At 54.2% G+C, this 13188-nt stretch overlaps 1 protein-coding gene across 1 annotated transcript in view; it reads left to right on the plus strand.

Annotated features, from left to right (window-relative positions):
- Positions 1 to 13188, plus strand: part of MAD1L1 (mitotic arrest deficient 1 like 1) — a 600356-nt gene that overhangs the window by 293869 nt on the left and 293299 nt on the right. Inside the window, exon 5 of the mRNA XM_060260565.1 lies at positions 133 to 323. Coding sequence (XP_060116548.1) covers positions 133 to 323 — 191 coding nt within the window. The remainder of the gene's footprint in view (positions 1 to 132; positions 324 to 13188) is intronic.

The following is a 13188-nucleotide window of genomic DNA, read 5'->3' on the forward strand; positions in this document are numbered from 1 at the left end:
CCGCTCACTTAACCACTACACCAAACTGGCCTGACCCAGCAAGACTCTTTGTACATTCTTATGTGAGATTTGTAACTGATAGAGAAGACAACTTTAAAAAAAAACAAAACAAAACCCTTTTCTCTTTTCCAGAACTGAAGACCAAACTGGAGAGTGAGAAGAAGATAAACCAGCGCCTCAAGGAGGTTTTCCATTCCAAGATTCAGGAGTTCCGCAAAGTTTATTACAACCTGACGGGATACCAGATCGACATGACTTGCGAGAGCCAGTACCGGATCACTTCGATGTACGCTGAACGCAAGGAAGACTGCTTGATCTTTAGGGTAGGCCTGACCTTTTCCTAACGTATATGAAGATGTTCTGTTTGCTGATACGCTTGTAACTCCCCTGTCTGCCTTTTGGTTGTCAAGATGGTCCATACTTTTGGTGGAGTTTGTATTTGGTTCTGGCCTGTGGACTTGGGAAGTGTTTACAAGTTACGGGTATTTTGTGTTGTTTCAAAGAGAGTTCGCTTCAACGCTTCTGAGCAAGGGTTCCCAACCTTGTGCCCACGGGCACCTGCCAACCCTTTTTTAGGTGCTCACCGCGGGCCTTTAGAAAGTGGTTGGGGCCAGCTGGGGGTTTGGCCCAGTGGGGCTTCTGATCGGCTGTGCGGATGAAAAGGCATCCCGTTAACCTGAGCTTCTACCTGAAACGCTGAAGTGTTTTTGTTAGGGCTATACGTTGCCTTGCTCCCTGACATTGGGCCCGCCTCCTGTGGCAGCCATATTGCGGATGGACCCTATGTCGGAATTCCGAGCGCAGGCTCAGAAAATCGCGAGGATTCCTGGCTCAGAGTGCTCCATCTTCTTTCTTCCTCTCTCTTTCCTTCCCTAAATTAAGACCTGCTCGCTGAAGAAGGTGGAGATGCAAGAGATACCTGAGGAGACAGCGGGGTAATTTATATGCATAGAATGGGTCCCAAGGCATTTCCTTCTGTTGTAAGGAAATGGACTGTGGAGCATGTTCTAACCTTCCTCGAGGGGCGTGCTCGGAAGCGTCTCTTTGTTAAGCAGAGAGAGGAACTGAGTGAAGACTGCAGAGCCAGGGAGATATCCCAGGAGTCCTTCCCATGGCCACAGGCGTCTGCTCAGCTGAGTACGGAGTAACTCAGCAGGTCTTGGCCCATTAGTGCATGCTGACTGCTTGCAGGGAACTGCGGACTGTATACAGAAAGAGTGTGCACAGCTCTCTTGAAGCTGCGACACCCCTTTTGGTTATCTTTCAGAAGAAGAACGCCTTGTACTGGAGCAGGGGTGGCCGAACTGTGGCTCAGGAACCACATGTGACTCTTTCACATATGCTGTGTCGCTCTCGAAGCCCCCGCCGCCCCATTGGCTGGCTCGGAGAAGATATTTCTCTCTTTAAATGCATTTGCCAAGCCAAGTGTGAGAATCAAAGATTTCAGGTTTTCACGGCTGGTAACATCATTAGGGTTTGTAGAATCTTTCGGGCTCAAGTGCCGTGTTCTACTGGAGAAAGTTTTTCTTCCAGACGTTTCGTTCTCAGCTGCGGAGAACATCCTCAGTGGCGTTGCAGCCGGAGCAGGCGCTCTGACCTTCTTGGCTGCTGTGCATTGAGTGAGGCCAGGGCTGCTGGAGAGCTGCTATTTCTAGGCTGGAGGGGGTGTGGTGAAAGGGGAATTGGTTTGTGGATGTGCCCATTTTTTGGTGGGGCTTCCTGGTAGGGAAGTGATAAGGAAACTGGCTGTTGAATGTGACCATTGTTCTGTGTTAATTGCTGGGAAAGTTGGAAGGGGTGTGAAGATAAGTGTGAGAAGTTGGGGCTACTAGGCCTATGTCACGGCTGGGGCCGGGTCAGGCAAAGTCCAGAGGCAGTCCGAGGTCTGTAGCCAGTAAGCAGGAGGGTCCGAGGCGCCAAATCCGAATCACTGTAGAAGTATCGCAGGTCTGAGGTCCAGAAGCCGAGGTCAGGGAGTCCAGAAGTCCAAAGCCAAAGTCAGGGAGTCAGGAACCAAAGTCAAGCCGGAGTGGATGCTAGAATGTCAGGGAGATGACTAGTTGCTTCCACAAAGCTTCCTCCCAAAGCCCACAGCTATATAGCCCTCTGCTGGCTGTTGCCCGTTTGGGCTAATTGCTGGCTCAGGGAGGCAGCCAGGATCCTGTTACCACTCAAGCATCCTTGCTCTTAGAAGGGCCAGAATCCTCTCAGAACTCAGGGCTCAGGGAGCATCTTGCTTGTGAGCGTGCCGCCCTCCTCCGATCCCTGAGGTCCTGCCGGAGGCGGTCACGCACACGAGCCACCCGAGAGGGCGAGGCAGGGGGGCTGGGATCTTCTCCAGCAGGAGGCAGGGGCACTGGTGCAGGTGGCAGGGGCACAGTTTCCTCATCAGACTCAACTTCCTCTGAAGGGTCCCCAGCACCCATGACACTATCCCCCCCCCCAGGGCCCCCCTCCGTCGAGGGACCTGGAAGGTCGGGGTGGTCGTTGTGGAACTGGTGCACCAAGTCCGGGGCATGAAGATTGTCCTCGGGCTCCCAAGACCGGTCTTCTGGGCCGTATCCCTCCCAGTCCACCAGGTACTGGAGGCCTCCACGATGGTACCGGGAGTCCAGGATCTGGCGCACCTCATATTCTTCCTCGTCATCCACCAACACTGGTGGTGGCGGCGGTGGGGAAGGAGTCCGAGCTGGGTCAGGGGGTGCAGCCGGAACAAGGAGGGAGCGATGAAACACGGGGTGAATGCGGAGGTGGGGTGGCAACTGGAGCCTGAAGGCGACGGGGTTTATTTGTTCAACGACGGGGTAGGGTCCAATGAACCGTGCATCCAGCTTGTGAGACCGACCAGGCCGGCGCAGGTAGCGAGTTGAGAGCCACACCTGATCCCCCGGCTGCACTGGAGGGCCTTCTTGCCTCTTTCGGTCCGCAGCCCGTTTATATGCCTCCTTGGCTTGCTGTAGCTGCTCTCGGAGCAAGTCTTGGCTGGCACGGAGTTCTTGCAGGTAGGCACCGACGGCGGGGACATTCGTGGGTTGTAGGATCGCTGGGAAGAACCGAGGGTGGTACCCGTAGGTTGCAGCAAACGGGGTCATTTGGGTGGATGAATGGACCGCGTTGTTGTATGCAAACTCCGCTAGGGGCAATAGAGTGGTCCAGTCATCCTGCTGGTAACAGGTGTAACAGCGGAGATATTGCTCTAGCGTGGCATTGGTGCGCTCTGTCTGGCCATCTGTCTGTGGGTGGTAGGCCGAGGACAGGTGCACTCGAGTACCCAGGCTGGAATGGAGGGCTTGCCAGAACCGAGAGGAGAACTGAGGGCCCCGATCGGAGATCAGATGGGCTGGGAGTCCATGCAGACGAAAGATGTGTTGCAGGTAAAGCTGGGCCGTCTCCTGAGCTGTGGGGAGTTTCGGGCACGGAACAAAGTGGGCCATCTTGGTAAATAGGTCGACGACCACCCAGATACAAGTCTGACCTTTGGAGCGTGGAAGTTCCGTGATGAAGTCCATCGAGATGGTATCCCAGGGTCCTGAAGATGTGGGCAAGGGCTGCAGCAACCCTGAGGGTTTGGCTGGGATGTCTTTGGCCCGTCGGCAGACGTCACAGGAGCTGACATAGCGGGCAACATCAGCGCGAACTCGTGGCCACCAGAATTCCCTTGTCAGCAAGTGGGTGGTCTTATGCTGTCCAAAGTGCCCGGCGGGTAACGAGTCGTGGGTCAGGCGTAGCACTTCTGCCCGCAAGGGCCCGGGCGGCACATAGAGGCGTTCGCGGTGTAGCAAGAGGCCGCCTCGAGTCGTGAACTCCCCTGTTGGGTCATCTTGGAGAGCCTGGAGGTGTTGCTGGACCCAGGGATCATTGGCCTGGCTAGCCCGAATGTCCTCCACGAGTGCTGGTGAAGTGGAGGTGGCTGCAAATACTGAGGGCGGCAGGATTGGAGCAGCGGGCGCGGTCTCAGTTGAGGCAGGGGCGTATTCCGGTTTCCGGGAGAGCGCGTCTGCTTTCCGGTTCTGGGTATGGGGGATGTAGGAGATCCGGAAGTCGAAGCGAGAGAAGAATAGGGACCACCGGATCTGGCGCTGGTTGAGACGGCGGGTGGTCTGGAGGTGTTCCAAGTTCCGGTGATCGGTGAGCACTTGAACAGGGTGGCGAGCCCCTTCGAGGTAATGTCGCCAAACCTCAAACGCCGCCTTGATCGCGAGCAACTCCCTCTCCCAGATGGTATAGTTCCTCTCTGCAGCAGTGAGCTGCCGCGAGTAATAGGCGCAGGGCTGTAGTGGCTGGGACGGCTCCTCGCGCTGGGACAGCACTGCTCCCAGGGCCACGTTGGAGGCATCAGCTTCCACCGTAAAGGGAAGCTGGGGGTCGGGGTATCTCAGGAGTGGCCCGGTGGCAAAGCGAGTCTTCAGGGTGGAGAAGGCGTTATCGGCCTCTGGGGACCAGTGGAAGGGTTCTTTGGGGCGGAGTAGTTGAGTCAGGGGTGTGGTCAGGGATGCGTAGGCCGGGATGAATTGCCGATAGTAGTTGGCAAAACCGAGGAACCGCTGCAGGTCTTTGCGATTCTGAGGAGCCTGCCAGGTCAGGACCGCTTCTACTTTTTTCGGGTCCATGAGGATCCCCTGCGGTGACACGATGTGCCCAAGGAACTCGACGGAGCGCAGGTCGAAGTCGCACTTCTCCAGCTTGGCGTAGAGACCATGGGCTCGTAGGCGCTGCAGGACCTGGCGGACGTGCTCGGCGTGCTGGGCAGGATTGCGGGAGTAAATTAGGATGTCATCCAGGTATATGATCGCGAAGCGGTCGAGCAGGTCCCGGAATATGTCATTCATGAACCTCTGGAAGACAGCGGGGGCATTGGTCAGTCCGAAGGGCATTACCAGGTGCTCGTACTGCCCGTATCGGGTCCCAAACGCGGTCTTCCATTCGTCTCCGGGCCGTATGCGCACCAAATTGTACGCTCCACGGAGGTCCAGCTTGGTGTAGATTTGGGCCCCCTTTAGGCGATCCAAGAGTTCAGGGATCAGTGGTAGAGGGTACCGGTCGCGGATGGTGATCTTGTTCAGGGCCCGGTAGTCATTGCACAGCCGGAGCTCCCCACTTTTCTTCTTCACGAAGAGCACTGGAGCAGATAGGGGAGAGGTTGAGGGTCGGATGAATCCGCGTTTCAGGTTCTTGTCCAGGAAGTCTCGCAGAGCTGCCAACTCCGGCTCCGACATTGGGTACAGACGCCCCACCGGGAGTGGTGCCCCAGGTACCAAATCAATGGCACAGTCGTAGGGCCGGTGAGGGGGAAGCTGATCAGCTCCTGTCTCTTCAAAGACATCAGCAAAGTCCACATACTTCTGAGGGAGCTGAGGACCACCACTCGGGATGCCAGCTGCTAGAGTGGTGGGAGGAGTCAGATGGGGGCATGGGTCTCGGAAGCGTAGTTCCTGCTGGGCCCAGTCCACGATGGGGTTGTGCAGCTTCAGCCAGGAAAGGCCTAGAATCAGCGGGAAGCGAGGCATGCGGGCGACATCAAACCGCAGCTGTTCTTGGTGCTGCTGGACGTGGAAGGTGATGGGACAGGTCTCCTGGGTGACGGGGCCAGAACGGAGGAGGCGCCCGTCAATAGCCTCCACCAGCGACGGAATCCCTTTTGTCTGCACAGGGATCTGGTGCTGCTTCACAAAGGCGGCATCTATAAAACAGTGGGCCGCTCCCGAGTCCAGCATGGCATACACGAACAGCCAGCGTTCGTCAGGCAGACGGAGTTTGACTGGTAGCAGGAATGGCCCTGGGGTATCAGCCCGCTGTTCGGAGGACCCAGCTAGTCGCCCCAGGCTGGGGGGTCCACTTACGCCTGGGGCTGCCCTTTTGGCGGCGGTGGCAGTGAAGGTCCAGGTATCCGATGCTTAGCAGGGCAGCCAGAGGCATAGTGGCCTGCCGTGCCGCAGTAGAGGCACAGATTCTGCGTGCGGCGTCTGGTCTTTTCCTCTGGGGTCAGGCGGGGTCGAGCAGCTCCAAGCTGCATAGGCTCGTCCTTGGTGCTGGTACTAGCTGGGGACGGGCGAGGAGCCAGGTAGCACGGCGCAGGGAGCTGGCGCCCTCTGGTCTTGGCTTGGCGGCGACTTTCCAGGCGGCCATCGATGCGGAGGCAGAGGGTGATAAGTTCTTGGAGCGTGGGTGGCTGCTCCACCCTGGCCAGTTCATCCAGGACCTCCTCTGCCAACCCCTCAGTAAACTGGTCCATCTGGGCAGCCTCATTCCACGCCAAGTCCTGGGTCAGGAGCTTGAATTCAGTGGCATATTGAGCCACCGAGGAGTTGCCTTGTTTCAGTGCCCTGATCTTCCGGTTAGCTGTGGCTGCTTGGACTGGGTTTGAGAAAGCAGCAGACAGGTGGGCCTCAAACCCCTGGTAATCAGTCAGTAGGGGAGAGGACGCGACCAGTAAGGGTGTGGCCCATTTGGCCGCCTGCCCCTTTAACAGACTGATGACGAAACACACCTTGGTTTTGTCATTGAGGAAGTCCCGTGCTCTCAGTTCAAAGTACAGCCGACACTGTGCTAGGAAGGCAGGAAATTCTTCCACGGCACCCCCAAATCTGTCAGGTGGGGGAACTGGGCACTTGGCTGGAGCACTGGCCGCAGGTTGTTGCTGCAAGTGCACTACTGCCTGTGTTAGCTGCTGTACCTGGGCTTGGAGCGCAGCCAGTAGTTCTGTGGTTTCACTTGCTTCAGCATCCATCCTGTGGAGTGGGTGTTTGTCGGTGGAAGCAATCTGTCACGGCTGGGGCCGGGTCAGGCAAAGTCCAGAGGCAGTCCGAGGTCTGTAGCCAGTAAGCAGGAGGGTCCGAGGCGCCAAATCCGAATCACTGTAGAAGTATCGCAGGTCTGAGGTCCAGAAGCCGAGGTCAGGGAGTCCAGAAGTCCAAAGCCAAAGTCAGGGAGTCAGGAACCAAAGTCAAGCCGGAGTGGATGCTAGAATGTCAGGGAGATGACTAGTTGCTTCCACAAAGCTTCCTCCCAAAGCCCACAGCTATATAGCCCTCTGCTGGCTGTTGCCCGTTTGGGCTAATTGCTGGCTCAGGGAGGCAGCCAGGATCCTGTTACCACTCAAGCATCCTTGCTCTTAGAAGGGCCAGAATCCTCTCAGAACTCAGGGCTCAGGGAGCGTCTTGCTTGTGAGCGTGCCGCCCTCCTCCGATCCCTGAGGTCCTGCCGGAGGCGGTCACGCACACGAGCCACCCGAGAGGGCGAGGCAGGGGGGCTGGGATCTTCTCCAGCAGGAGGCAGGGGCACTGGTGCAGGTGGCAGGGGCACAGTTTCCTCATCAGACTCAACTTCCTCTGAAGGGTCCCCAGCACCCATGACAGCCTACATGACAACAACCCCCCCCCCTCCAAAAAAATGTTTACGTTTTTGAGTTGTTATGTAGAATCTCCAGACCCTTCCTGCCTTTTTTTGGGGGGGGGATGGAGGGACTCCCCAGGAGAAAGAGGAGGCTCCAAGTCACCTTGCTGGTATTGCACAGGAAGTGACATCACCGTGCTGCAACCCTGCTGCGGCACTCTATGGGCAAAAAATGTATGGTGAAAAATGACTTTCTACCATAGAATTTTTGCCCGAATACTAGAGTGTCGCCTGGAAGTTGGTGTTGTGATGACATCACTTTCCGTGCGATGCTGGCAACGTGGCTTAGGCCAGGGGTGGCCAAACTTGTCAGTTTGGTGTGGGAGAGCCAGTTTCGTGTAGTGGTTAAGTGTGCGGACTCTTATCTGGGAGAACCGGGTTTGATTCCCCACTCTTCCACTTGCACCTGCTAGCATGGCCTTGGGTCAGCCAGAGCTCTGGCAGAGGTTGTCCTTGAAAGGGCAGCTGCTGTGAGAGCCCTCTCCAGCCCCACCCACCTCTCAGGGTGTCTGTTGTGGGGGAGGAAGGGAAAGGAGATTGTAGGCCGCTCTGAGACTCTGTCCTCGAAAGGGGAGCTGCTGTGAGAGCCCTCTCCAGCCCTGCCCATCTCACAGGGTGTCTGTTGTGGGGGAGGAAGGAAAAGGAGATTGTGAGCCGCTCTGAGACTCTTCGGAGTGGAGGGCGGGATATAAATCCAAAATCTTCTTCTTCTTCTTAACGTAAGAGCCACATAGAATAAGTGTCAGATGTTTGAGAGCCATATATTTCTCCTCGATTCCTCCAGTCAACACCCAAATAGCCGGGCAGAATGGAGCTTTCATTTTTGAACGGATTCATTTTTTTAAAACGAAGTCCTGCATGGCCGTTTCAGTGGCAGCCCCACAATTACAGAAGTACCTCCCCAGGGAGGAGCACCTGGACCTCCTTACTTCCAGTCTTTAGGAGGCAGCTGACGCTAGCTTTATTTAGGACTGCATTTGATAAAAGTAAAGGTAAAGCAAGCACCAGTCGTTTCCGACTCTGAGGCGACGTCGCATAACGACGTTTTCACAGCAGACTTTTTTTTTTTTACAGGGTGGTTTGCCATGGCCTTCCCCAGTCATCTACACTTTCCCCCCCAGCAAGCTGGGGACTCATTTGACCGACCTCGGAATAATAATAATAATAATAATAATAATAATAATAAGTTTTTATTTATACCCCGCCCTCCCCGCCAAGGCAGGCTCAGGGCGGCTTACAGACATGATACGATATCATGATATCACAATAACAGATAAAATCAATCGACAATATAAATACAAATATAAATTAGTTTTAAAAAGCTAAAACAATACAGTGGTGCTACAGTCTCTATTTATCCAGGCAGCGTAATATTCATTCTGGTTACGTCTTAAAGGCTTCTTGGAAGAGGGCAGTTTTGCAGGCCCTGCGGAACTGGTTGAGGTCCCACAGGGCCCGCACCTCCTCCGGGAGCTGATTCCACCATTGGGGCGCTTTTATAGAGAAGGCCAGCTGCCTAGTTGTTTTAAGTTTGGCCTCCTTAGGCCCAGGGATTTCCAAGAGATTTTGTGAACTGGAACGCAGTGCTTTCTGGGGAACATATGGAGAGAGGCGGTCCCTGAGGTAGGCAGGTAGGAAGGATGGAAGGCTGAGTCAACCTTGAGCCAGCTACCTGAACCCAGCTTCCGCCGGGATCGAACTCAGGTCGTGAGCAGAGAGCTCGGACTGCAGTACTGCCGCTTTACCACTCTGCGCCACGGGGCTGTTGCGTTTGATTAAAGCAGCCCTGGATTTGCATTTGGGTTCTCTGTATATTTATGCATCCTATTGTATGCTTTCTGTCTGTACTGTGAGCTGCTCTCGGCTCCGTAAGAAAGACAGGCAGCTAATGCAAGTTTCAAAATAAATACATAAAATAAACCTGACGCTGAGCAACAACGCGGCCTTGGCACAACCTGGTGATACAGATGAGAAGACCGACATCGCTAATGTCTTGGGGCAGATATTGTCCATGGCAAAAACAGCTGCAGCCAACAGCAGGAAGACAAGCGAGGGGAGCGAAATTATGCCTTCGGTTGCGGGACCCCAAGGTGAAGCCATATTGCCACAGCAGCAGTGCGTTACCCCCGCCGCAAAGGCTGCAAGTATTACCAGGAGTTATTAATTGCGACGGCCGCGATCGTAAAGCCCTCTTCTTCCCCCAGCGAACGAACGCGCGAAGGTTTATGGAAGAAACGCCCCAGCTACAGGAGAAACGCACCAAGGGCCCCATGGTTGCTCAGAAAGTTGGTACATTTAAACCGCAAGGAATAAACATTTATACGTTCCCGTAAGTAAGTGAGCGGTGAAATGGGACTTCAGAGCACGAGAGGCTTATGAAACGGCACTGCGATGATGCTCCCGACAAGCGATGAAGGGAAGGGAAGATCGCTGCGAGGGAGTCGTTTGAGATTAACCCCTTCCTCGGCAAGACTAAACAGGTGTCAGTTCCTTTGCGGATACACCCAGGCGTTGCCCACCCCTCCAGCTGGCTCCCCAGAATCATCATCCAGGAGATTAGCATTGCGGTGTTGTTGGCTGAAAGGGAAACAGTCAAGACAGAGATCTTGTGGCTCGCACTGGCTGGCGTGATATGGGAAAGCAAGTTTGTGCCTGCTGTCTGCAGAGGGTGTGAACGCCAACCAAAGCAGGAACTCCTTTGTAGCAGGAACTCCTTTGCATATTAGGCCACACACCCCTGATGTAGCCCATCCTCCCGGAGCTTACAGTAGCAGGAACTCCTTTGCATATTAGGCCACACACCCCTGATGTAGCCCATCCTCCTGGAGCTTACAGTAGCAGGAACTCCTTTGCATATTAGGCCACACACCCCTGATGTAGCCCATCCTCCCGGAGCTTACAGTAGCAGGAACTCCTTTGCATATTAGGCCACACACCGCTGATGTAGCCAATCCTCCAAGAGCTTACAGGGCTCTTAGCACAGGGCCTACTATAGGCTCAAAGAGGATTGGCTACATCTGGGGTGTGGGGCCTAATATGCAAAGGACTTCCTGCTATAAAAAAAAAGCCTTGCTAAAGCCCAACCACCAAATCCAGCAGCTACAGCCTGTTTCAAAGGCGAGGGAGATATCTCAACCCCCCACCCCCAAGAAAACTGGCTTTCCTTTGGTGAATCATTCCCATCCAAGCTATAAAGCACTTAGAACTTGGATCAAAGGCACCATGCGAAGATCTAGATTTGAGTCAGGGAGCACCTTAGAACCGAACAAGATTTCTGGAGTATAAGCTCAAATGCTCCTACCTCCAAAAAATCTTGTTAGCGTGTAAAGTGTTAGTGGAGTCAAATCTAGCTATTCTACTCAGGGGTCACTTTGTAGGAAAACAGGTGGTGGAGCTCATCCAGGGATTGTTATGCAGCTGCACCTGCTATTCAGTGGACAAAGTAGGCTGGTGAGGAGGAAGAGGGGGAAGCCTCAGAAAGGTTCAGAAGCTGCGTTCCTGTGAGCTCCTGCTGAATTCAAGGCCTGGATCGACTGAAGACTAGCCTGGTCACTGATCCACACAAAGCTGTCTTGCAGGAAGGAAGGAGGGGATGTGGCTCAGTGGAAGAAGAAGATGAAGATATTGGATTTATATCCCGCCCTCCACTCCGAAGAGTCTCAGAGTGGCTCACAATCTCCTTTACCTTCCTCCCCCACAACAAACACCCTGTGAGGTGGGTGGGGCTGGAGAGGGCTCTCACAGCAGCTGCCCTTTCAAGGACAGAGTCTCAGAACAGCCTACAATCTCCTTTACCTTCCTCCCCCACAACAGACACCCTGTGAGGTGGGTGGGGCTGAGAGGGCTCTCACAGCAGCTGCCCTTTCAAGGACAGAGTCTTAGAGCGGCTCACAATCTCCTTTCCCTTCCTTCCCCCCCACAACAGACACCCTGTGAGGTGGGTGGGGCTGGAGAGGGCTCTCACAGCAGCTGCCCTTTCAAGGACAGAGTCTCAGAGCGGCTCACAATCTCCTTTACCTTCCTCCCCCACAAAAGACACCCTGTGAGGTGGGTGGGGCTGGAGAGGGCTCTCACAGCAGCTGCCCTTTTAAGGACAGAGTCTCAGAGCGGCCTACAATCTCCTTTCCCTTCCTCCCCACAACAGACACCCTGTGTGGTGGGTGGGGTTGGAGAGGGCTCTCACAGCAGCTGCCCTTTCAAGGACAGAGTCTCAGAGTGGCTTACAATCTCCTTTACCTTCCTCCCCCACAACAGACACCCTGTGAGGTGGGTGGGGCTGAGAGGGCTCTCACAGCAGCTGCCCTTTCAAGGACAGAGTCTCAGAGCGGCTCACAATCTCCTTTCCCTTCCTTCCCCCCCACAACAGACGCCCTGTGAGGTGGGTGGGGCTGGAGAGGGCTCTCCCAGCAGCTGCCCTTTCAAGGACAACCTCTGCCAGAGCTATGGCTGACCCAAGGCCCTTCCAGCAGCTGCAAGTGGAGGAGTGGGGAATCAAACCTGGTTCTCCCAAGAGCCTCTGCTTTACATGCAGAAAGTGCCAGGTTCGAATTTCCAACATTTCCAGTTAACGATCAGGTCGCAGGGAACGTGAAAGACCTCTGCCTGAGAATCTGGGAAGCTGCTGCCAGTCTGAGTAGACAATAACGGACTGATTTCCCGAAGGTCTGACTCAGCTTCACGCATGCGTCATAAAAGGCCATAATGCCTTTTATGGCCTCGAACCACAGGGCATGTGCTTCTCCATGGGATAGGGGTCACTTGTTCTAGAGGAGGCTCCAGTTTAGGGGTGACCACAGTTGCTTAACGCAAGAGCCACATAGAATAAACATTAGATGTTTGAAAGCTGCAAGAAGGAAGGAAGGCGGGAAGGAAAGCGGGGAGGAAGGGCTGCAGGTTATTGCACTGCATCATTTGAGAAAAGAAAAACAAAAAGGGGGGGGGGAATAGCTTAACCCAAAAAACTGGCATTAAGAACCTGAAAGGGCCAAAAATTAAAAGCAGGATCTAAAGTAAAATCATAACCACAGGCTCTGATCTGGCACGGACTTCGATCAGTTCTGGACCATTTTGGCGTGCAATATAGGGTTGCCAAGTCCAATTTAAGAAATATCTGGGGACTTTGGGGGTGGAGCCAGGAGACATTGGGGGCAGAGCCAAGAGCAAGGGTGTGACAAGCATAATTGAACTTCAAGGGAGTTCTGGCCATCACATTTAAGGGGACTGCACAAATTTTTAAATGCCTTCCTTCCATAGGAAATAATGAAGGAGAGGGGCACCTTCTTTTGGGGCTCATAGAATTGGACCCCCTGGTCCAATCTTTTTGAAATTTGGGAGGTATTTTGGGGAGAGGCACTAGATGCTATACTGAAAATTTGGTGCCTCTATCTCAAAAAACAGCCCCCCCCAGAGCCCCCGATACCCATGGATCAATTCCCCATCATTCCCTATGGGAATCGTTCATGGAGGTGCATGATGGCTCTGGGGGCGGGGCTTCCCCCGCCGGCCAGCTGCCTGGGGGAGGGAGGAAGCCTGTAAAACCGGGGGATCCCCCTCTGGGACCTGGGGATTGGGAAGCCTAGTGCAATAAGACACGTGATGCAACACGTATTTCCCCTCGACCAGGGCATAAAGCTGTATTATAAGAGGCCTCAATTACATCTCTTAGCCTTTGTCGCTGTATTAAACTACTTTCTGTTTTGGCCCAGCACTGCTTTGTCGATTTATTGTATTTTGTTTTGTTTTGTTTTGTTTTGTTTAATTTTTACCTTTTATTTGATCCAACTTATCTTACAATTC

The sequence above is a fragment of the Heteronotia binoei genome, chromosome 20 (assembly GCF_032191835.1).
Source record: "Heteronotia binoei isolate CCM8104 ecotype False Entrance Well chromosome 20, APGP_CSIRO_Hbin_v1, whole genome shotgun sequence".
NCBI classification, from domain to species: Eukaryota; Metazoa; Chordata; class Lepidosauria; order Squamata; family Gekkonidae; genus Heteronotia; species Heteronotia binoei.